Consider the following 24,204-nt stretch of genomic DNA (forward strand, 5'->3'; position numbering starts at 1 on the left):
ACACAGCACACAGAGCGGTTTAGTTCAGAAACAATTGTCATTCTTTCGCTTCAGTTTTTATACTCCCAAGTGTCTGTATACTTGATGATTTCCTCTGTAGGAGTAAGGTGTAAACCTTTTTTTAAAGAACAAAAATAAAAAAACCACGGTTCGTATTTGCAGATCAGAGGCTGTGTTTACATTGCAATAAAAATATTGGATACTACTATATCAACTTCCAAACAACTCTAATGCTGTGTTTAATAATTTCTCTATCTCCATTGGTCTTTTGTTTGTCCTTGTGTGCACTTCTTGCTGAGAGAGGAATCAGGGCAAACTTTTACAAGCGTTCCCCATATCATGAGGGCTCCTTCCTAGTTGCACAATCCCATGTATAAATAGTGCAACCACACAAATGGAGATGACTGAATGGGTTATTTCCAGACAAGTACCCTTTTGTGAGGCTGCTGATTGGCTGAGAAAGCTCTGCATGATTGGACCTGCCAATGTGGGCATACTGTTCACACATTGACCCCTGCACTATGGCCTTTATGCTTGCTATACAGTTACTCCTAGCAGTCTCACCATTCATAAATAATATACTTCACAACCTGTTGAATTGTCTGTGGACATCTAGATTTAGGTTTGTTTTTCTTCATTGAGGCACTGAGTTTAACACTTGCTGGTGAGCTGTTTTCACCTACTCTTGAGAAAGCAATGAACCGGCGGGCCTGTCAGTTCAGCTGCTGCATTGCATGAAATCAGAGATGTGGTGCTGGCCAATATTTTGAAACTGATGTCCAGTCAACCCAGCATTCTTCTCATATTGCATGGGTTTTTAAGCGTCAGTGATAAGCTGATGATTCCCTTGCATTAGTATTTATCGTAGGAGAAGATGATGCCCAGCAACATTTCTAGAAGACTATGGTAAACTCATATTGAGCTATTATATCATGTCAAACCATTGGTTTATCTGGGCTGGTTACCTGCAGGATGTCCAGCAGGGGCCTTTCCCATCACTGTTACCTGATTATTTTAACTGGAGATGGCAGGGATTGAATCAGGGACCTTCTATTCCACCACTTAAGGTATGCCTCTTCCCTAACTCACAAAGGAGAGGACAAAAAGCCACAAATGTCATTCGACTCAGCTCCTTCTGGATAATCCCTAGCAACAGTAGGTTTTAGGTACCTGAACCGCAGGCTATAATTCAAGCCTGGGCATTGCATATATTATGAATAAGTTTAAATGTCTAGTTTTGATCATGAGTTATTGAATTTGTTGCAAGCGGTATAGTGATGGTTTAATCTGTAAAGGTGGCACTCAGCTAAATTTTATGCAGAGTAGATAAACTGTAATGGACCTAACTTAGTCACATTCATTAATTTCAGCCAGTAAGGCTTAGATATTTGATACTTGTATTCCGGGGAATGCAATAATAATAATAAAAATAATATATATAGTTACAATAAATACGTGGCAAAACTTCCATTGACTTTAATTGCCTGCCCTTAGAGTATAATTGAGCAAATGTCTAATAAATAATGATGAGTTTGTTTTCTCTCTCTTAGGGCCAACAAGCCAGAGATGTCCGACAAAATGTCAAGTTTCCTGCATATTGGAGACATATGTTCTTTGTACGCAGAGGGATCAACAAATGGATTTATCAGCACGTTGGGGTAAGTGAGCCATTTTTCAGGTGCCGCAGGGTGTGTTTAATGAGCTGGCAGTGGAGGAAAAATAAGCATGGTTGTCTAGAAGCCAACGCTGTCATCGCCTTGTGTTTAACAGCGCTGGGTGTCTCTTTCCTTCCCTGCAGCTATAAATCCTGGGATAAGAAGTTTCCCAGGTGAGTGAATCTGCTTCAGCAGAATCTAAACATTTCACTTAAGGTAGATTTGAAAAAAACAACTGCAGCAGCTTTTTCATCTTCATTTTGTTGCTCAGGGCAGTCTCGGCAGAATATTGAAACCCGGAGCTCTGTGGTTTACTATCTAGATGAGGAACTGGCAGCGGAATCCAAAGAGAGAATAACACTATGTCATTGCCTTCTGCTTCTTAGGGGGCACTCTTTATTACCGAGAAAATTGAGGAAACAGTGAGATGAGGGACCAGAATGGAGCTTATTGGCATGATAGCAAATTGAATGACAGTAGGGAACCCGAAACTATTCTCTAGCCTAATGTGGAAGGTTGTATGAAGAGTTAGTGTGCCGCGCATGATGACGAGACCCTTGACAGGGCAAATACTAATGATTTGGAACCTCTTCTATTTTACAACCTCCTGGCCGAATTACTGCAAGGTGTTTATATGTGGGGCTGCCCTTAAACAGTTTCAGAGCTTCAACTAGTACAGAATTTGGCTGCTAGGATACTGGCAGGTTTCCCAAATTGATCTGTGTTACATCAGTTCTAAAAGAACTCCCTTGCCTCCCCCCCCCCCCCGCGCCACTTGCTACTAAGTCTAATTCATGGTGCTGATATATAAAATGAAAGTAAAATATTCTCAGAAACTTTTAAGAGATAATATAAACTAATATGTGTAAAATTATGCTCCTCAAAGACCAGAACTGTGCCCCTCTGAGTTGTGTGCCCTAGGGGGTGGCCTAGTTGGCCCAATGATAGCATTGGCCCTGCTTGGATGCCAGATGTCTGAAGGAGTGCCATACCAACCTGCCCGTGTGCTAACAGGTTAAGGGGAACTATCTCACACATGTTCAAAAGGGAGGGCCTTCTCTGTGGTGGCATCCTACCTGTGGAATGCCCTCTTGAGGGAATTAAACCTGGCACCAACAGTGTATTCTTTTCAGCAGCAGGTGAAAACCTTTTAATTTGCCCATGCATTCTAGAACAATGCCTATAGCTGTTGAATGGTTTTATTCCCCTTTCTCTTGTTGCGTTTTTGTAATTTTAAATCTCCTTGTTTGCTGCCCTGGACTCCCAATTTTTGAGGAAAGGTGGATCACGATTAAATAAATAAGAATAAAGCTATGTTTTGAAGACATCAGTGTTTAAATTAGCATATCCTGCTAATTCTATCTGGGCAGAAGCACTCAAAGAGGACATGGAGAGATAGTCTCGAGGGCCACTTAGAGAGGTCTAGAGGGCCACATTTGGCCTGCAGGCCTGAATTTCCCCTCCCCTGCACTAAATGTTGAGTCCTCTGAGTAAGTAAAGCCAGGAAAGTTGATGAAAAAGGTTGTGCATTGTTAAATATGATTCTCTCCCCACACCTACCAACCTGTATAATTAATTCATATGTAGAAGAAGTATTTTGGTGTATTTTCTTTTCTTTTTTTCCTTTGTAATGACATAAGTTTAAGCTTTCTGGCCAGGGCTTCTCTCCTCCTCCTCGGCAGAATTAATTTGTGTGTTTTGAGGATCCCAGTGTGAAGTTCTAGAAGCAGATGTCCAATACAGTCAGAGTATATACCTGGCTTTTGACCAAGTGAAGATGCCTGACGCCTGACATCTCCACCATCTGGGAAGCATAGGACCTGGACTGTTTTAACACACTAATACCCCACCCTCTCACACCACCGGTAGAATTCTATCAGTTATATTTTATCTGCACAATCAGAATGAATTTCTGGAACCAAAATGCCTTTTCTGTGCAGCCTGAGCAGGAGTAGTCACCATTAAGAAAAAGAGGTCTGATTAGGCCAATATATATGTGGACTGTCCCTGGGTAAAGTTATTGTATTTCTTTAAATTCTCAAAGTTCTATACCTAGCTCAAGGTTTCATCTGAACTAGTCGGATGTTTAACTGAGAATCAATCACATCTGACAGTCATTCGAAAAAAATAAGACTTTATAGACATCTTGCCCCCCAAAGTGGCAACTAGACGTTCTGTTTTGGTGACTGCAACCTTGGTTTAAGGAGCCATTTAGTGCCTGGCTTATAGATCCGACTTTCTAACACTGCTCCCTGAGCTAGACACCACCTCAGGTGACAAAATAACTTGCGCAGCCTTGGATACAATATTTGTTGTTCTGCCTTGGGCAGCAAGCAGTCTTGAGTCGGCCATTAACCACCAGAACACCCTGTCGGAGCAACTGTGCAAGGGTTTACATGTTAAGAGCTCAAGAACAATGGGATCTGAATACAGCTAAACACAGTAATGATATTTTGTTCAAGTAAATATTTCTCTGAAGCTGAATCCTGCTTAATATTCCTGTGAGATGATGACTTGAAGCTTAATCACAGCCTTGCTTCTGTTTTTCTAAATACAGTGCTCCAATGGCTTTGGTTCCTAGTTTGTAATATACCTAATTGCCTTTTGAACACTAAGCAAGCTGTGTAATCTTTGTTTTGATCATCTGTTTGCCTGGAATAATGCTCCCTTGCCTGTGATCTATTTTTGGAACAAGGTGAATCTTTCAGCTACTAGAATTAGCTGTCTGGATGCTTTCTGCAAGACTTTTTTTGAACTTCATAAAATTAGGGTGGCTTCTTGCTTTGATACTCAGTTCCTCCTACCCTTTCCTGAGCAAGTCTTTCCCCATCCTTTGATACTTCTGGGGAGGTGGGAGGGCAGATGCAACAGAGAATTTCAGCAGATTCACCTTTTCACGTCATTGCGCTGTAGCAGTGAATAGCTGTCTAGCTGATATTCCCTCTTGCTTTAAAGTTACAGAACCAATGTTCCCTATTGCATTGGGTGTTTTTATCCTCCTTATCCCCTGCTGCGGATGAAGATCAAGTATAGCCTTATTCATAGTCTCAGAGCATATGTTAGTCCTGTTAAAGCAATACTAAGGCTGAGAGCTGGTCTCTTTCCTTCCTTTTTGAACTTTAGTTTAGAGAGAAGGCGGCGGGGGAGTTGTGAGGGAGTCATATAGCATTTATTTCCCTCATATGAAAGCCCTGGGGTGGAAGGTTGTTTTAATTTGTCAAGGGGGCAAGTCATAACTGCAAGTCCTAAGTGGAATTTCTATGACGTGTGACTGCCTGGACTCCATTAAGAAGACGTTTTTAAAAATAACTAACAGTATCAACATATCTTGAGGGCATTACCTAGTTTACGCATAGTGGTGAGCCGACCAGGTGCAGAGAGAGCCAACATGCTTGGCTCCTCCCAGTCCGTTAACTCAGTGTAGTTCAGCAGCGAAGGCAAAGTTTGGCTTAACATGTCATCAGATTGTGGTTAAGTGCCCCCTTCCTTCACCACAATCATTAGCAAAGAACAAACCATGGGTATAAGTCATGATTAAGGAGGAGAAAGCTCAAGCGTGGCATGCTGTGTTGAGCTACAAGGAAGAGCAAAGTGGCTGGGATCTCCTCCCTAAAAATCAGCACGTTTACTCGTTTGTGCTAGGTCATGGTTTGGCTTGCTGCTGCAAACATGGCCACTGAAACCAACGTTCCTATGGACTACACAGATTGTTGTTGAATGCCTCCCTGGTGGAGTTATTTTCACTTAAAGTGGCTTACATTGTGCTCTTAAGTGTGCATACTTGGAATTGTTCACAGGATATATAAACAATTGCATATATAAATATATATATAAAACCACTGCATATATTGTAATTTTTTTGCCATTAACTCTTCTCACAAACCAAGGGCATTTTTATTGGAATCTTATCTCTGTTATGGTCTTTCTTGCTGCACATTCCTACAGAAAAATAAATATTGAGACTGGAAGAGCATGCTGGGAAAATAAAAATTTAGAAGGGGAAGAAGGCCAAGATGGCACCTCATCTTCTATCTTCCTAAATCTGCAGCTGAACTGTATTACTTTGAGACCCTGAAAGTTGCCATTAGAATGTCTGCATGAAGTATCCCTGCCTTGGCTAGTGGAACACTTGGATAGACAATAGACTTTCTTTACAGTACTTGGTCCACAGATCCACCACTTGAAGGTACCTTCTGGATGTCAGAGGTTTATCAATAGATGATGAGAATGGAATTGAGCACCGTGCTGTACAATAATAGTGGTTTCTTCTCCTTTCCTGTTTCTCTGCATCAAAGTATGTCTAAAATACTCCCTCTCTGGGGACTTTCTGTCTTCCATGTTAGCAGGGACTTAGAGCAGAACCTTCTTTCTGGTGGAAAGCATTTCCAAAGAGGTCTTAAAAATAAGTAAAAGTCTTTTGCTGTAGTCCTTTAAAACATCGGGCTAGGGCAATTTTATTCAGACTGGCATATGGAATATGAGACTTTATGGATGCTCTGCTCATTTTTACAAAGTTGATACACTATTTTATAACCGCGGAACGCCTTCTCCAGAGAGAGTGGCTGTCAAATATTCCTTGTGCTTTAATAGTCTAATGAAAACATACCTCTTCCACCTGGCTGACTGCTACAAATGTAACTCTTTTTGTTTTATACTTTGCAATGCCTCTTTAAATTGCAGTAAATCAACAGATACACTGTTATTTATTGATCACCAAAACCCATTTTATTACTGCAAACATAATACAGTGGTGCCTCGCAAGATGAAATTAATTCGTTCCACGAGTTTTTTCGTCTAGCGAATTTTTCGTCTTGCGAATCACGAATTCCCATAGGAATGCATTGAAAATCAATTAATGCGTTCCTATGGTCAAAAAAAGCCCATACAAAGCCAAATTTGGTACAACAAGAGTTTATTAAGTGCACTTTAAAGTCACACATACTGTAAAGAGCATTTCAAAAATTGAAGGAACAATAATTTAAGTTTCTAAACATGACAGAAAAACATTTAAAAATCAACAAAGTGTACAGTACATTTTCTAAGACTCTGGGGGACAACTCGAAGAAGGTTCCTCTTCCACTCTTTGCTTCTTGCTGAAGAACCTGTCCATGGTCTGCTGCTTCATCCGCCTTTTCAGCACCTCCCTGAAAGGCGACATGACCCTCGTATCAAAAGTGTTCACAAGGTCATGTGCCACGTGCTTGTCAGGGTGGTGCCGCTGTGCAAAAGCCTGCACATCCTTCCACTTCAGGCAAATGTCCCTCAGTTCTTTGGAGGACAGCCGTTCCTCAGTTGCTTCCTCCTCTTCCAGCAAGGCCTGCTCCTGCGCAGCCTCTGCTTGCAGTTCGACCAGCTCCTGGGTGGTCAGCTTGTGGTCGTGCTCTTCCACCAGCTCGCTGATGTCCTCCTCTGTGACCTCCAGGCCCATGGTCCTCCCCAAGGCAACAATGTCCTGCACCACTGTTGTCTCTGGTGCATCAGAGTCACTTGGTGCCACACAGTCCGGCCACAGGCTGCGCCAAGCGCAATTCAAATTTCTCTGGCTGATCCCGTTCCAGGCCGTGGTGATCATCTTCAAGCAGGTGACGATGTCGAAGTGGTCCTTCCAGAATTCCCGCAGGGTGATGGTGGTGCAATCAGCCACCTTGAAGCATCGCCTGAAAAGCTCCTTGGTGTAGAGTTTTTTGAAATTGGCAATGACCTGCTGATCTATCGGCTGGAGCAGTGGCGTGGTGTTAGGTGGCAGGAACATGATGCTGATGAAGCTGAACTCCTCCAACAAGTCCTCCTCAAGGCCTTTAGGATGAGCAGGAGCATTGTCCATCAGAAGCAAAGCCTTCAGCGGCAGGTCGTTGTCCAGCAGGTACTGTTTGACAGCAGGGCCAAAAGCATGATTGACCCAGTCCACAAACAGCACACGTGTGACCGAAGCCTTACTGTTGGATCGCCACATGACACTCAGCCGCTCCTTGTCGACCTTGTGTTTCTTGAAGGCCCGTGGGTTCTCCGAGTGGTACACCAGCAGGGGCTTGATCTTCAGGTCGCCGCTTGCGTTGGCACAGAAGAGCAGGATCAGACGGTCCTTCATGGGCTTGTGGCCAGGCAGCCTGGACTCCTCCTGTGTGATGAAAGTCCTTTTGGGCATCCTCTTCCAAAACAGCCCGGTCTCCTCGCAGTTGAAGACCTGCTGTGGAATGTAGCCCTCCGTCTTCACAACCTCCAGGAACTCCGCTGCAAAGTCTTCAGCCGCAGAAACATCAGAACTGGCAGCCTCTCCATGCCAGAAAAAAACACACAAGCTTCCAGATTCTTGCAAACCCCTCCCCAACTGCACACAGCACACAGAAATTCAAATCCAGATTCTTGCAAACCCCTCCCCAACTGCACACAGCACACAGAAATTCAAATCCAGAATTTTTTTAAAAAAACAGCAGAGTGGCCCAATGGTCACAGAAAATCATAAAAATGCAGAAAAAACACACAAGCTTCCAGATTCTTGCAAACCCCTCCCCAACTGTTCCCTCAGCCACCCACCACACAGAAATTCAAACCCAGATTTTTTAAAAAACAACAACAGCAGAGTGCCCCAGTGGTCACAAAAAATCATAAAAATGCAGAAAAAACCACACACACACAAGCTTCCAGATTCTTGCAAACCCCTCCCCAACACCAAGTCCTTGAATTCCAAACACCCCAACCCAAAATCCAACCCCCCCAAAAAAGTTTTAAAATCTTAACTTACCAAATGGCTGCAAAATAAGTTTTGGAAAAGCTTCAAAAATCACCAAAGTCTTTAAAAACCTCAAAAAAGGCTACTATGTACACTGCGTTTTATGAGTTGCTCCTCAAAGTCAAGTTGCAACTGTATTAACGGTGTTAAGAAAAAGGAAACAAACTTGCAAGACGTTTTCGTCTTGCGAAGCAAGCCCATAGGGAAATTCGTCTTGCGAAGCAACTCAAAAACGGAAAACTCTTTCGTGTAGCGAGTTTTTTGTCTTGCGAGGCATTCGTCTTGCGGGTCACCACTGTAATTAGAAGGAAAGAAATTCTGCAGGTGATGACCAGCTCATCAGCTTCTGGGGTCAAAGTAAAACAGGGTCAACCATTCCTTTTGCTAAGTTAGTTTGGTAATGTGAGCCGTTGTTAGAGTCTGTGTGGTGTAGTTGTTAAAAGCTACCATGTTGGTCTACAGCTGGGGAGACCTGCACTTAGATTCCACTCAGCTGCAGAACTCACTATATTTTACATCCTAAATTTACTTCACAAGGTTGTTGTGTAGAAGAAATGCAGGGGGAGGGATGAAAACGGAGGGGGAAGAACTCTGCGGCCAGCTTGAGCTTTTTGGAGGAAAGACGAGATACAAATGAAGGGGGGAAAAGGCATAATAGCTCTAGTGTAAGATGGTTGATGGCTGAGTAAGCAGCCACTGGGAAAATCTGTATATGCTTCTAGCCAAGGAGAGCAGCTGAAATGATGGCATTTCAGACTGGGAGCTGGTTGAACTATATGTTGCACTTTGACTGTATGTGTGAGAAGAGTTACATCAGAGTCTCTAAAGATCGAGGGAAGCTTTTAGCCACTTGAATGTCACTTGGTTGACTGTAAACATCTCTCATGCAAGCAAGACTTGGATAGGAATATATTGGAAGGAATTCAGCGTCACGCTGAGGTAATTGTTCCATTTGGGCTATCATTGCAGCTTGCCGGATGGAATTATCTCCCCTCCCCTCTTCCCTTGCACTGTTCGGGGCGGGGTTGGGGGGTTGGAAGAAGCCAAATTGAAGGGGGGAGAGGCCCCTTGCACAAGCCCATGGAGGGCTTCCATGGACAGGACTCATACTTTTGTTTGTGGTAGTAACTTCCACTTGTTAAAAATGTAAGGCAATTAATACACCGCTTCTCAGGCAGACCTCATAAAGCTGTTTATGATAACAATAAGCAGTGGTGGGAGTGGGTTTTAAATAGTAGGGCTTTTTTGTGGCACTACTCACAAGTATGGAGTAGCCTCGCTTCTTATTTTGCTGCCTATGGCGGCCATTTTGTGCTGGCGCCCGTGGCATTTTTATCAATGTATGACTAGTGGCACTTTCCTTTTTACCAAAATGAAAAGCAGTGAAAAGTGTTATACTGAAATGGAGAAGACAGCTGTTGAGAAGTAGCTGCCATTGCCTCTTTTACTTTCCCCTCTGGGCAAGGTGGCCCTGCAGAAGCCCCTGTGGTAACTCTTGGAGGTGGGAGTGGCCACTCAGGGAGCTGTACAGCCAAGTTTAGATTTATTTCTTGCATATTTTTTGGATACATTTGGATAACCTTTCCTTCTGAATGGATGGACTTAAGGGTGTCAATGTTGCTGTGGTTCAGAGTCAGCACTTCCAGTCAGAACTGACAGAGCTACTTACTAATAGAACTTAAACAGTTTATTTTAACATAAATCACAATGAAGACCCAGAGACTTGTAACTGCAGTCCGCAAACAACAACTAGGAGCTCTCCTTCTAAAGCTGTCTCTAGAAGGCAGGTGAACTTTTCTACAATTATTAATTCCTACCTCTCTCTGTACTGTGGCATGCACTTTACCATGGGTTCATAACATTTAAATTAACTGAATTAAAATAGCTCCATTAGTGTGTTAGGTGAAGTAGAGTTCATTGAACTAAGTTTCTTCCAAACTGAGGTGATTAAAAAATATATATCAAAAACATGTTTGGACATTTTTTCCTTTTTCCATGGAATTCAGACTGGTGTGCATGGGTCACCTCCATATTTTATCCTCTCAACAGCTGGTTAGGTTAGGCTGAGAGGTAGTGACTGGCCAAAATTCTTCAGTCATTTTGTTTTGTGACTCAGGTGAGGATTCAAATATGTGTTTCCACATTCTAGTCAGTCTTTCTCAACCTCTGCACCACACTAGCTTACAAGCGTGTGAAGAAAACACAAAGCACTTTTAAACTGTCAGTTGAAGCTGTTTAGAAATCAGTCATTGCCTTCTTCAGTTTTCATTTGGAGACCAGTAATTTCCATATAATAGGACTTTTAAAATGGTGTCTGTCCTAAACGACATCCATATTGTGTCATCCGAAGAAATCTGGATAAGTGCTTACTTGTATATCAGTTTCACATCTCTGTGCAAACAAGGACATTTGTATTCTGAAAGGTGTAATGTTTAAGTCAGTCACAAATACCTTTATTTCATGATTTGTGATAGTTTCCATGTGCGAGAATCAGAGTAGTTCCACTACAGGTTTTAGCAATTACTTGGCCTGGATTTCTCGGCAAGCTGAGTCTGTGTATGCAGCTATAAAGCATTACAACAGGTCTTGCTCTACATTTACAGTTTGCACTGGGCCTGTTTCAATAAAACTTTTGCATCTACTATAACATCTCTGCGTCTTCCTGGGTCCAGGAAGTACACTTCAAATATTCGGATCTTTCTCCCCCCCCCAAATGCCGTAAATCTGTTGGATGGTAGCCTACCTGTCACTGAGCAGGAGACACAGGAAGCGGTACTGAACAAAATCTAACTTTGTTCCGGGTCATAATGAGCACAGCAATTATTTGGGTACATCATCAGCCTCACAGAATCTTGAAATGAATTCATAAAGTTATTCATAAAGTGTGCTGGGCTAGCTCAGTGTCTTAAAACCAGTACTGTGTACTTTGAAGATGGTACATGTTGCCATGTACTTATGAACAATGCTTCTGATGTAAAAAATGACCTGGAGTTTTTATACTGAATATTTTGGTTTTTGTTTTCCAATCCATCTAAGGATCAGGAACCTAATCTCTCATTTCCCCACTTAACAAAAGACGAATCTGCACATTTAATCAAATGGAAAAGTCATGCATACACACACACACACTTTACTGACCACATTAAACTTTGACTTATATACTTAACCCATTTTATTGAGACTATTATTTTATTCTTAACAAGGTTGGCAGTATCTATGTGTTGCACAGCAGGAAGAAAATGAACTCCACTCAGATCTTTGAAGAAAGGTGACTTTTGAATAGTGACTGGGTTTTAGTTCAACATTTTTTTAAGGAAGATAGCTGGGGAGGGCGGGATATAAATAAAATTTATTTATTATTATTATTATGGTAAAAGGGACAGTCAATTCTGTGTAGCTCAAAATCTCGAGAAAAGTAAACTTTCCTTTAAACTTCATTGGCCATTTTCTTCATGTCACTGGTTCTCTGCCTTCTGTGGGACTTCAGTTTTTGGATAAAACTATGCTCCAGTAGCAGATGGTGTGGTGCAGCAGCAGTCAGCCTTGCTGCTGATGCTTACCTTACCCAAAGGTAGAGAGGGTACGGGGGGGGGGGCAGCAAGGTCAGATGCTTAATTGGCTCCACCAGTTCATTTGCACCATGCCAAACTCAAGGCTGCCTTCTCTTCCCCTTCCGCATAAGCAGCAGTGATGTGATCAGCCAGAGGCCAAGTGAGTGAAGCCATCCCACCCTATCATCTGCTTCTGCTGTGCTCATTCTTCTTTGCCGCATAAGGCTTCCAAACATTTAGTGTGGTGCAATCCAGGGTGTTAACCTATTCATGCAGCAATCATTTGTCCACTGTAGGTGTGATGAAGAGTAGGTTTGAGCCTATTGTCCTTGCCTCTAACCTATTAGGTCTAAACAGAATTTGCATGACTACAAATGATTGGAGTGCTGATTTTTCCCCAGGGTTCCCAATCCCACGGAAAGCTAGGGCAGTTTTCTGACAATCTTTTAAATGCTTTCCATTTTTCTCTCTTTCAGACTTGTGGATGACCGGTGTGTTGTACAGCCAGAAACAGGGGACCTTAACAACCCTCCAAAAAAATTCAGAGGTGAGATTTCTCAGTCATCTGCTGAAATGTTGATACGATACTCCTTTGTACGTGGGTCTAGCTTGTCCAAAATAACAGCTGCGCACATGAAACAATAGTTTTGGTTATTTGTTTGCAATATAATGGTGTTTTGTCTTTTGGGTTGAGGCTCCAAAGTTGGTGTTGGTTGCCAATACAAAGAGTATTGCCTTGAAGAAGCCTTGCACATTTGTTTTTATTGTACTTTTCAGACTGATTTACCTCTTCTAAGAACCCACATAAATCTGAGAATGTGCAACAAGACATCTTTGTGACTAACAGGATGTCTGTGTAGTTTCACTTGCTTTTCTCCAGGTGTGAAGGATAATACTCATTCTAGTATTGAATAAACAAGCAAAAAAAGATGGGTTGGCAGACCATTGACTGACTCAGACATGACTCTTGGCTTAATCTCAGCAGTGTGTTGTGAACTTACAACCTTTCTCCTTTAGATTTTTATTTTATTTTTGCAAATGGTGGGCTTTGTCACGGGAATTAACCTAGTTCTTTTTAAACAGCAACTTTTCAGTTCACAAAAGTAAAATGGAGATATAACACTTGGTCTTCTTTTTTGAGGCAAATCTTGTTATAGTTTTTTTTAATGTGTTTTATTTACTCCTTCTGGCACTTTGAAGTGACTGAATTCAATCATCCTCCATGGGGATATTAATTGAATTAGTGATGCTGCTGGGTATTCTCATTGGACTTTGATTTTCAATGACAAAACACTCTGGTCTTTGGTTTATAAAAGAGGACTCTTGAATAAAGGTAACACAACTGTTAAAATTCTCATCCAAGGAGTGTCCACTAAGGCATTTATATCCTATATTCCTAGGTGAAACACATTTTATTTGGACCATCTTAGTATGATAGATTCCCCCCCCAACCCAACCATCCTACAAAATTATGTGTGCACTGATTTGGTTGCACTGCAGTGGTGGAATTATGTGTTCCACACAAAATTAAACCAATGTTGTGTTGATGGAACCTGAGTACTTAAAGGAGATGTGAGTGGGTGGATGTTTAATGGGGCGCTTCAGACTAAATGGAAATAAAAGATCATCATATAGTGAGATACACCGGGGGCAGGGGGTGTAATTGCTGTTTCATGCATAACACAGTAGCTTCACATCTTGTTTTCAAGCAACCTGTACTTGGGTTATTAATCCCAGCTGAGGGTGTACTACTACTACTATTACTACTGCTGCTGCTGCTGCTACTAATAATAAGAATAATAATGCAGAAACTACCTCTGTGTAGTAGTAGTAGTAGTAGTAGTAGTAGTAGTACTGTATGAAGCATTGTTTATGATTTAGAGCTAATGGTTTGGACACATACTTAGTAATTGCTGGAGGAAATGCAAGGTCTAACTCAGTAGGGAACTCTGCAATGCCCACTTCAAATGTAACTATATATCATGTGTTTTCTTACTATGTGAACAAGCTGCACCAAGTCTTGGGTTTGTGTGCTTCTCTTCCCCACCCCACCCCACCCCACCCTCCTCTCATGCATCAAAAAGGGCACAATGAGAAGTTTTCACTTCCACTTTACACTAACAGTTCTCGTTGTATCTGAAACTGGAGAAGGAGGGGGTTAAACTTGGTGAGAGCAAACCAGGTTCAAACTGTGGCTTTTTGGACAAGCCACACTTCCATTAATTCAAACAGAATGGAGGGCTGTGGTTTGTTAAAAAAAAAACCCTGGAAGCCTACAGTTGCCCTTTATAGCTGTGGAAAAAAAGGAGATGGGAGGAAAGACCATGTGAACCCAAAGCTCACCACACCTATTTGATTCCCATATATTCTCACACTTCCATGTGTGTGTTCATGTGTCTGAAGAGAATAAGTGCTTTGATGGAATATAGAACACTATAGATTACTAAGAGGCAACAATGGAAGTAATTATTGATAACCTGTGGACCCTAGTGATGTCATTGCTGCATCCTAGCATGTTGAGGTGGTGTTTTGGGGGCACTGGTGGGAGCACAGGGTTGACTCCATTGGCAAAACTAATCAACACCTTTATCCTTCAATATAAGCAGTTTTCACTGTAAAAAGGTAGTGTGGTGCATTGTAGCTTCCCATGACCTATGAACAAGTATTGGGCAGCTACAGTCAAATTAGGATTCCCAGTTGCAGGCATGTTGTTCGAGCTTCATGTCTTTGCTAAAAGAAACATGCTAACACTTGTATGCTACTGCATAAAATGTAGAGTCTCATTTCTTTAGATGAGGCGGAGGGAGGGAAAGATGGTCCCTTTATTATCTACATTGCTTTCAGCAGTTCAGAATTATTCCAAAGAAGCTGGCATTGCTTTTTATCTGCACTGTCATGGGTGTGTGTGTTTCAGCAGCGTACTGCTTGACTAGCATACTAGCAGATTCAGCCATGGCACCTTTGTAATTATCCATGTGTCTGTTTGGGATATGAAAATGAGTGGTTGTTGAGTTTCTTCCCTGGCAGTATAAGACTTGGAAGGCTCTTTTTGTCTCCATGATGACTTCTTGTTCATGTGAATCTTAAATTATTGTGTTAAGAATTTGTATTTTATCAAATCAGGAAATTGGTCGAAATGTGAGATGGTTTAAGAGGGATTTTTTAAATGATATCTGTTCAATTCTGCTTTCCTTTTGGTTATGATAATTTATCCTATTAATTAGAGATAAGAGAGAAATTCAGTTCAGTTTGCATTTAAAGGCAAACTTACCTAATTTTTACCGTCTGAAATATGACAACACAGCCATCTATTGGAATTTGTACTTCTCCGAATTTTGCAGTGCTGTTCTCTAGTCCAGTGTTTCCCAACCGGTGTTCCGCGGCACACGAGTGTGCCGTGAGACACCGGCTGGTGTGCCGCGAGATGCCTGGAGGGAGGCGGGCGAGTCGGGCGGCGAGAGGCGGGGCGGCGGCGGCGAGGAGAGGCCGCGCCTCCTGCTGCTGCCTGGCGCTCCTCCTCGCAGCCGGCAGCGCTGCCTGGGCGCCTCTGCGCGACTCTGCCTCGCTGGGTTTGGTCTCCCAGCAGAGACGGGTCACACGCGCACCTCCCTCCCTCCCTCAGCCTGCGCGGAGGGAGAGCCAGAGAGAGGCATCGCTCCTGCGCGGCGGGAGAGGGAGCAGCCGGAGCGATGCCCCAAACGAAGGCATGGGACCGGAGGGGAAATCCTCCCGGCGTGACGCTGCGCGCTGACGTCACGGGGCGGGGCTTTAATGGTGGTGTGCCGCGAGATTTTTTTTCAGTAAAGAGGTGTGCCGTTGCCCAAAAACGTTTGGGAAACACTGCTCTAGTCTAGCCAATTAATGTGTACAAAAATACATATACTAGCATAATGTGTGCATTATATTAGTGAAAATTACATACAAAATGCCCTATTTTGCAGAACTTGTGCTGTTACAAGTATAGTAAAGGTAAAGGGACCTCTGACCATTAGGTCCAGTCGTGACCGACTCTGGGGTTGCGGCGCTCATCTTGCTTTATTGGCCGAGGGAGTCGGCATACAGCTTCCGGGTCATGTGGCCAGCGTGTCTAAGCCGCTTCTGGAGAACCAGAGCAGTGCACGGAAATGCCGTTTACCTTCCCGCCGGAGCAGTACCTATTTATCTATACCTATTTATCTACTTGCACTTTGATGTGCTTTTGAACTGCTAGGTTGGCAGGAGCAGGGACCGAGCAATGGGAGCTCACCCCGTCACGGGGATTCGAACTGCCAACCTTCTGATCAGCAAGTCCTAGGCTCTGTGGTTTAACCCACAGTGCCACCCGCTTCCCTTTTACAAGTATAGTATATCATACTTAATCTGCACTTGTAAGAAATTGATCTTTTAATGTGGAAGCATACATAGTTTAGAACTCACTGCCTATTGATATCAGGCAGGCACCTTCATTGTACACTTCTCAGTGTTTTATTTCTTTTTAGCTCCTGTTGATTTGAATAACCCCTTGAAAAAAGAAAGTGAAGTTGACAAATTTGCCCATTCCTGCCACCACTAGAGTTAATTCTATGCAGGTATTTTGCATGAGGGCTCTCTGTTGCTGGCAACTCTGTTCTACATATTGTTCAATTCTACAAGAGCTGGCTGTGTTGCCGCAACCTTAACGTCTGACATTCTCACTGCAACAGGAGGTTTCTGATTTATTACATTTTTAATCCCACCATTCCTTCAAGGAACTCAGTATGCTGTGCATGGTTCTTTTCTTTCCATTTCTTCCTCACAAAAACCCTGTGAGATATGAGTTTGGCTGAGAGGCAGTGACTGCCTCAAGGTCACCCAACAGGTTTCATGGCTGAGGGCAGACTTGAACCCTGGAATCCAAGATTCTGGTCCAGTGCTTACCACTATATCATACTAGTAGGATCCTGATCAGGCTTTTGTCTCTGCCATAATAACAGCACAATCCTGTACTTGTCATCTCAAAAGTAAGCCCAGGTGAGTTCAGTGGGACTTATTCTTGGGTAATTGTGTATTGGATTGCAGCCCAGGTTTGCTGAGTTTGGTGCCTTTTACAGCCTGTTGTTATGCCTGCTAAAGTTCCTTTGAATTCCTTTTTAACCAGGCCTTTGCCTGACTTGATCTACATCCTATGCCCTTTTAAAAATGCTGGCTCTTCTGGGGATTTTTTATTTGGTTGTTGTTTTTGTTTTGATTTTATGTATTTGATTATTCATGTGAACCGCCCTGAGACCTTTGGGTATAGGGTGGTATAGAAAATAAATAAATAAATAAATCATTTTTTACTTACTCTTAGGTAATTTTGTAATGGATTGCAATGTTAACCTTTACAGTGGCATATTTAACTATTTGTGTATTTTAAATAACGTGTGGAATAATAAGCTCATTTCATTTACCTCCCCTGTAGCTTTCAGAACTCTTGACAAACACAAGGCAATATTGTGAGTTTAAGCCTGTTTCTCAGGTAGCACGTAATGTGAAGCCAAACCACAGTTTAGTGTGAAAGAGCAAACATGCAGGTTCTCAGAGAGAAGCTCTTGGCCACTGCATCCCCCCACTAATCCTGTTGCTGCTGCTTGAGCTACCATGCTACCTGGGGCTTAGCAGTTCATCTGAATCCTAGTCTTGCTGTAGACAAACCATGAGCAATAAAACAAGGACAAACCTTGGTTACAACTTGTGGTTTCTCTGAAGTGAAGCAAACCATGAGCCCAGGTATAATGCTGAGCCCAACCATGGATTAGCCTTGGGTGGTGCAGCAGGACCAGGACCTGGACAGGAGTACATTGCCCATGGTTATTTTTTCTCTCTAGGAACCCACAGATTTGCTCCTCCATACTAAACCATGCATCACAAGCAAGCCAGATCATTGTTTCCTTTTAAAAACAACATCAACAACAAAAAACCTGTTCAGCTATTCTTAAGCTGTAGTAGTTTGTGGCTCCATAATGTAGGGGTTCTGCATTCATGAATATATTAACTTGCAGAATTTATGGGTGAACCTCACCTTGTAACTGCCACATCTCTGGCTGTGAGACTTGGGTATATGTTCCAACTGATTATGATGAATTTTTCCACAATTTTCCTACTAAATCGCAATGCTTTGCTTGATCTGGTTTCCTCTAAACTCCTTAGTATCTTAACATTCTTAACATGAACACACTTGGAACCAAAATTTCCAAAGCGCCTTCAGTCTAGTTTGCAGCCCTAAAGTATGGCAGTATTTTGGTGTCTTAAAAGGATGATCTAAGCACTTTGTGGACCATTCTGCAAGGTGTTTCTAGCAGCATGCAACCACCTGGTTGTGAGTGGGAGTTGGCATTATTTCCTCAAGGCTTGTGGAGACCTGTTGCCATCAGCTGTCCAGGAAGAATGCCGTAGAGCATCTTTGTGCTGGAATGTTAACAGCTTTCTTCAGTTGTGATAGGGATCTAGGGTGATGAGACCTTCAGAAGCTGGTAATTTATTTGTGGTGCTTCCCTTTAGTTCAGTAACATGCACCACACGGCTCTCTGTATCTAATGGATAATTCCATAAGTAAACCATTTCTTTCTCCCTTGGAGATCTATTGTGACAGAAATGTTCATCACATAGTCTGGCTTACCAAAACTCTTTCTGTGAACTTGTGCTTAGTACGGTTGATTTAGAGTCAATTGTGCCTTATGTTGCTAAGTGACACAATTTTTAAAGCATGTTGTTGGAAGGATGGAGTCCATGAAATGTATATAATGAGGGAAATCCTCATAGCGAAACTTATGGCAAATAGTTTTCAGTTCTGTTTGGCCCTTTTGACACCAAACCATACCATGTTTGCTGAGGTTTCCAAATACTGGTATCACGCAGTTTTGTTTTTTGTTTTTGTTTTAAATAATGTCTGCTTAGTAGGGTATAACTACTGCTGAGTGTCTAAACAAAAAATAATAATTCATATTATGGAGAGGTGTCAAAATACTAGATAGCATGGAAAAGTTCTGCTTAGCTTTGTGCATCATGCACAGTTTACTAGATTCTGAAATTAAAAGAAGTTTAGGGCCATGTCAAAAGTTTAGCACACAGACACACGCAGACACACACAGACACACACACACACACACACACACACACACACACACACACACACACAGATTTCCTGCTACAAATTAGACAATGAACCCAGAAGTCTATAGGTTTTTCCAGCAGACCAGCTGATTGACCTCAGAGGCTATAGTTGCATACTCCTGACTTCTCAGTATTCTGTACTGTGTCCTTTTTAAACATGCTCGGCAGTTTTTATCTTTGTGGGACTAGTATCTGATTCATGTTGCTATGTACTTTGAAGGCCATGGGTGAATATAGCAACACTGGCTGCTGGGCGATTATTTGGCAAGCTAAGGGAGCAACAAGTTTGCTTCTCGTTCCTTCTGGCCCAAGATCACCAAGATCACTGTGACGTCAGGGAACCTTGAAATGATTGCATAGCGAAAGTTCAAGCACTCCCTACAGTTTCCCCAGTTTGAGACATGATGTGATTTGTCTCATCGCTACCATCTCTACGGCTGCTACATCGCAATCATAGTAGGTCACAACACATTCTGTGTGGCACTGACAATTGGTTTACCAACTTGTAGCCTTCTAGATGAAACTGGAGACTTGTGAATGATGTCACTGGCCACTATAGGAGTTCAGTGTATGCTCTAGGTCCAAGTTAGAGGACCAGAGTTATCTCCATATTAGGCTGCTCTCTGACTCAGATGCTAGTCTAGCTGGCTGACAAAATCCCCTTAGATATCAAAACGACTCTTGGGCTTATACATAATAGGCTTCCGTGGATAACATGTTTGCATTTTTGGCTCATTCAGGGCAAAACAGAACTTTATAACTGTCGGAATCCCAATAAGTCTAGACTCATTACAAGGTTAGATCTCTGGTAGGTATTTTTCTGCCAAGGCTTAAGCATTGTTTGCTAAAACATTCCATAAACTGTTATGCTGCAAGTTTGTGGCCTCCAATACAAGTATTTAATGTATCTTTAAACATAGCAGTTCAGTTTATACTGTACTTTGATTCCATTTTCAACATGTTTGGGCCCCTCTGCTAGTTTTTGAAAGGAAGAGGGGGAAAGTTATCATTTTGAAACCATGGGTTGGCTTTGCATACTAAATTTTTGAATCTCTGAGTTTTCAGTTCAGCCCTATTCATATTTTTATGATGAGTTTCCAGAAATTTGGGTAGATTGATGCTTTCTTGTCTGACCACATGGGAAGTTTCTGAAGTGTTATGAACTTCTTCTTGGGTGGTGTCATGGTGATGCTAATGTTAGGCTGAGAGAATGGCCTGGAGGGACATGATGCAGTTCCTGTACTGAAGTGCACTTCCTGTAACCTACCTTCAAGGAAGCCACTTGAGAAATGTAGGTAGAGCGCCTTGGAGGAAGAGTGCAATGCATGGAGATATAGGACTTAAGAAAACAAAATCAAATCAAATTTCTTGTGCATATCCAATAACAATTTTTCAGCCCAGGTCTAACCTTGCTGATGTTGACTTTGATTTTAATAATGTTAGAGGCTGAAACTTTCCTCTTCTTCTGTTTCATCTGCCTTTAGTGCGTTTAGAGTGCCGCATGAATTGGGACTGCGTTCCCTCAGATTACAACTTTGTGGGAATTGAAGATCTTCCTTGAAGTTTGTTTCTTTCTAGACTTATGAGAAGGAAGGGCAACATATCCACCATATTGTATATATTTATTTATTCTTGCTGCTGTCCTCTCCAAATATTCAACATGCATACACAAAGCAAAATTTTTAAAGCAGGATGAGAAACATCTGGCCCTCTAGCTGTTGGCCTCCAACTCTCCTCATCCTTGACCATTGGTCATTTGGGCTGGGGCCAATGGGAGTTGGAGTCCAAGGACGTCTGGAGGGCCAAAAATGTTAAACATCAATGTGCCAATAAGCATTTAAGTTCCTTTTTAATGGTTCCTTTTTCTCCAGTATGGAAATAAACTGTAAAGGTACTGCACGTGTGTTACTTTGAAATACAAGCTGCAGCAGAGATGACAGCGGCAAATGTGATAAAATTGAAGCCTGGGGAGCGGCATAGAGATGGGAGGTTTAATTTGGCATTTCTGAATATCTAAATCTCCCCAAATTGAAAGAAAAAAAAGGCAAATGTGTTACTTGGTGTGTCTGGACTGCTGCGGTTTGCTAAAGCAGCGTACACAGTATAATTTAGAATGACTGGACATTTTAGCCCTTGTAAACAGCTGATTTCTATTCTTAAATGAAAGTGAGATATATTCAGACAATAGGAATTAAAAAGCTATAGGTTCCAAATGTAAGTAGAATAAAAAAAATTCAAAAGTGTTCAGGGAGTAGTATATGTGGGATTGTTCCATTTTGACTTTTAAATGTAGCTTGCATGGCTTGCTATGATAGGGGGCTGATAATGGTGACATCAGTGACGTACATTTAGGACACAGTTATACCACTTTGACAATCATGGCTTCCCTCAAATAAGTCTGGGAAATGTAGTTTAACACCCCCCCCCCCAGATCTATAATTCGCAGCACACTTAAACCAAAGTTCCAAGGATTCTTTGGGGGAAAGCAATGTGTTTTAAATGTGCTGCTGCTTTCAATGTGTGGTGTGGGTGTGAAGGATGATTCAGAACAAAGGAGAGCACTGTGTCATATTAAGAACATAGAGTCTTGCCATATACCAGGGCAGCTTGGCATCTGTAGCAGCTCTCGAAAGTCCTTCTAGCTGGAGATAGCATGAATTGAAACTGGGACATCCTTCATGCAACACATATGCAATGATGCTTACCTAAGAATTAGGGTTAAGTGAACCCTTGTGAATCAAGTTGTGCTGCAGGGCCTGAAAGCTACCCGGTTTACTTCATGACTGCCTCTAGCTGTGACCCCTGCTGAGTAGATTTGAAATATGCTTTTAAGGTGGCATTGTGCAGGGTGAAGGAAGACATTGACAAGATCTGCCTCTAAATAACTGGGAAACAATGAATACCAGCGGTAGCCAGTTTAAAATTGGTGAGTGTGTATTTAAGGAGCTTATTTAACTCCTCCATCCTCCAACCTTCACTTTTGCAAAGAAGCACATAATGTTTTGGGTAGGGCTGAGGGCAACCATGCCAAAAGGCTGAGTTAGCTATAAAGTAGAACACTCCGGCAAATAAATCTAGCTCCAGCGTTGTAGACAAAGGCATATTGCAGATTTGTTGCCATAGCTGCTGTGTAAAATCTGACCTTAACTGCAGTAACACTATGTTAGAAAGAACTAGATAATCAGTTTTCTAAAATTAGTGTGTTCCCTACTTAATAAGCTGGTATGAGCAAGATATTTAATGAAATATTATACTTGGTTACAATATGCCACGGGACTGAAATACTTTGGATCTATGGGGAGTTGAGCTCAGGACGGCTTAGCCTCACTTATAGCTTCATAAAAGCCATTAAAAGTGCATAATGAAGTGTGACTGTGAAAATAATGTTCAGGTGGTCTGAGTATCTTCCCTGAAAGACTAACGGTGGAATCCAGTGTAGCACTAAGGATTTCTGCTTGAGCAATGGGACATTCCCTGCCTCCTCCTGCGTGCCCCCCAAATCTGTTGTAAATATTTCCCCAGCCCACTGGAGCTGATTTGGGAAGGGGTCAGGGTATATGCTAAGGTTACCAGACGTTCCTGTTTCGCGGGGACAGTCCCCGGATTTACAAATCAGTCCCCTGACAAAATCCATCTATTTAGTAGGAAGTTGAAAAGTGCCCCCTGATTCATTGAAAAAATCTGGTAACCTTAGTATATGCCCAGAGAGGAGAGAAGGAAAAATCCTGATGCACAAATGGGGAAATCCTTCTGCTGATAGGATGGTACAGTTGTACCTTGGAAGTTGAATGGAATCTGTTCTGGAAGTCCGTTTGACTTCTAAAACGTTTGAAAACCAAATCGCAGCTTCTGATTGGCTGCAGGAAGCTCCTGCAGCCAATCAGAAGCCACAGAAGCCCATTGGACGTTTGGCTTCCAAAAGTAGTTCACAAACCGGAACAGTCACTTCTGGGTTTGCGATGTTCGCAAGCCAAAACGTTTGGGAACTAAGCTGTTCAAAAACCAAAGTACGACTGTATATTGTTAACACATCTGTATAGCCAATCCTAGTAGATAACTCAGGAGTTCTATTTAATGAGCTTACTCCCAGGGTTAGGACTGCAGCCTACGATTTCAGGGACTATAAGTCCAGAATCCTGCACAAATTTGGTGTACACAGATTGCCCACCTTTAGCTTTCTGAATTATGGATATTCAGAACACAACAAATTGACATTTTCAAGGTTGGTTCCCTGATGTTCCTTCCAGCTGAGATTGTAACATACCAAAACAAATAAAATAAAATAAAATAATAAACAACTGACAAAAGACATGGTTGTGTACAGAATGTTCAGTTCTCAGCATGCTTATGGCAGACAACATAACACTATACTTACTTAGCTTTGTTTTATTTTTAAAAAGCAGTATTTCCTTTCCTCTCTCAAATAAGCACTTTTGAAAGAGGAGACAGGGCTGTTTGAAAATCATTAAGGCAAGTAATCCTTCCATATACGTGTATGCACACTGTTACTAGTAGGACTGTTAGTTCCTGAAATATGAATTCATACAAAGTATGACTGGATTCCATCCTTGCTATCCACATTCATGATGCATATATGTTCGGCTTTTACAACAATATATCCAAATGTTTTAGTATATTTCCTTTTTTTAGGAAAGGGGGAAACCGTGAACAAAATATGGGGAAGGAATGCATGTATGTATGTGTGAGAAGTTTTATCAATTTGTACAAGTACAGTGCAAATGATGGCAGACTCTGCAATTCTGTTCTCTTTATGATCCCACCGCTGTACTACAGTGAGTAAGCATTCATGGCCTGATACTCTCGCCACTTAATACATTATTACACTAAGTGAAACTAATGGCATCACTACCTGGTGCATTCAACAATTATTTATTTATTTTTAAATTTTCTATACTGCCCTTCATCTGATGATCACAGGGTGGTTTACAATATAAAAACACAAAAATACACATTATAACAATGAACAAAACAACAACCTTCCCCTCAGATTAAAAGGCCACTGACTTCCTGCTTTCAATGTTGTTCTGCTTTTCCCCTTTGTCTTCTCTTTCTCTCTACAGTTTCAGTACACCTGCTTGTGCAACTGTAATTATATCTGTATAGCAAAACCATCCAGTCCTTGACTTCTGTCCTTGAG

At 42.0% G+C, this 24,204-nt stretch overlaps 1 protein-coding gene across 7 annotated transcripts in view; it reads left to right on the forward strand.

Annotated features, from left to right (window-relative positions):
• Positions 1–24,204, forward strand: part of ITPR1 (inositol 1,4,5-trisphosphate receptor type 1) — a 209,969-nt gene that overhangs the window by 21,974 nt on the left and 163,791 nt on the right. For all 7 annotated transcript variants that reach the window (XM_081183918.1, XM_081183917.1, XM_081183920.1 and 4 more), the window contains 2 exons: positions 1,551–1,658; positions 12,413–12,483. In XM_081183918.1, coding sequence (XP_081040044.1) covers positions 1,567–1,658; positions 12,413–12,483 — 163 coding nt within the window. In that variant the 5' untranslated portion in view covers positions 1,551–1,566. The remainder of the gene's footprint in view (positions 1–1,550; positions 1,659–12,412; positions 12,484–24,204) is intronic.

This window comes from Podarcis bocagei (assembly GCF_964188305.1).
Source record: "Podarcis bocagei genome assembly, chromosome: 2".
NCBI classification, from domain to species: Eukaryota; Metazoa; Chordata; class Lepidosauria; order Squamata; family Lacertidae; genus Podarcis; species Podarcis bocagei.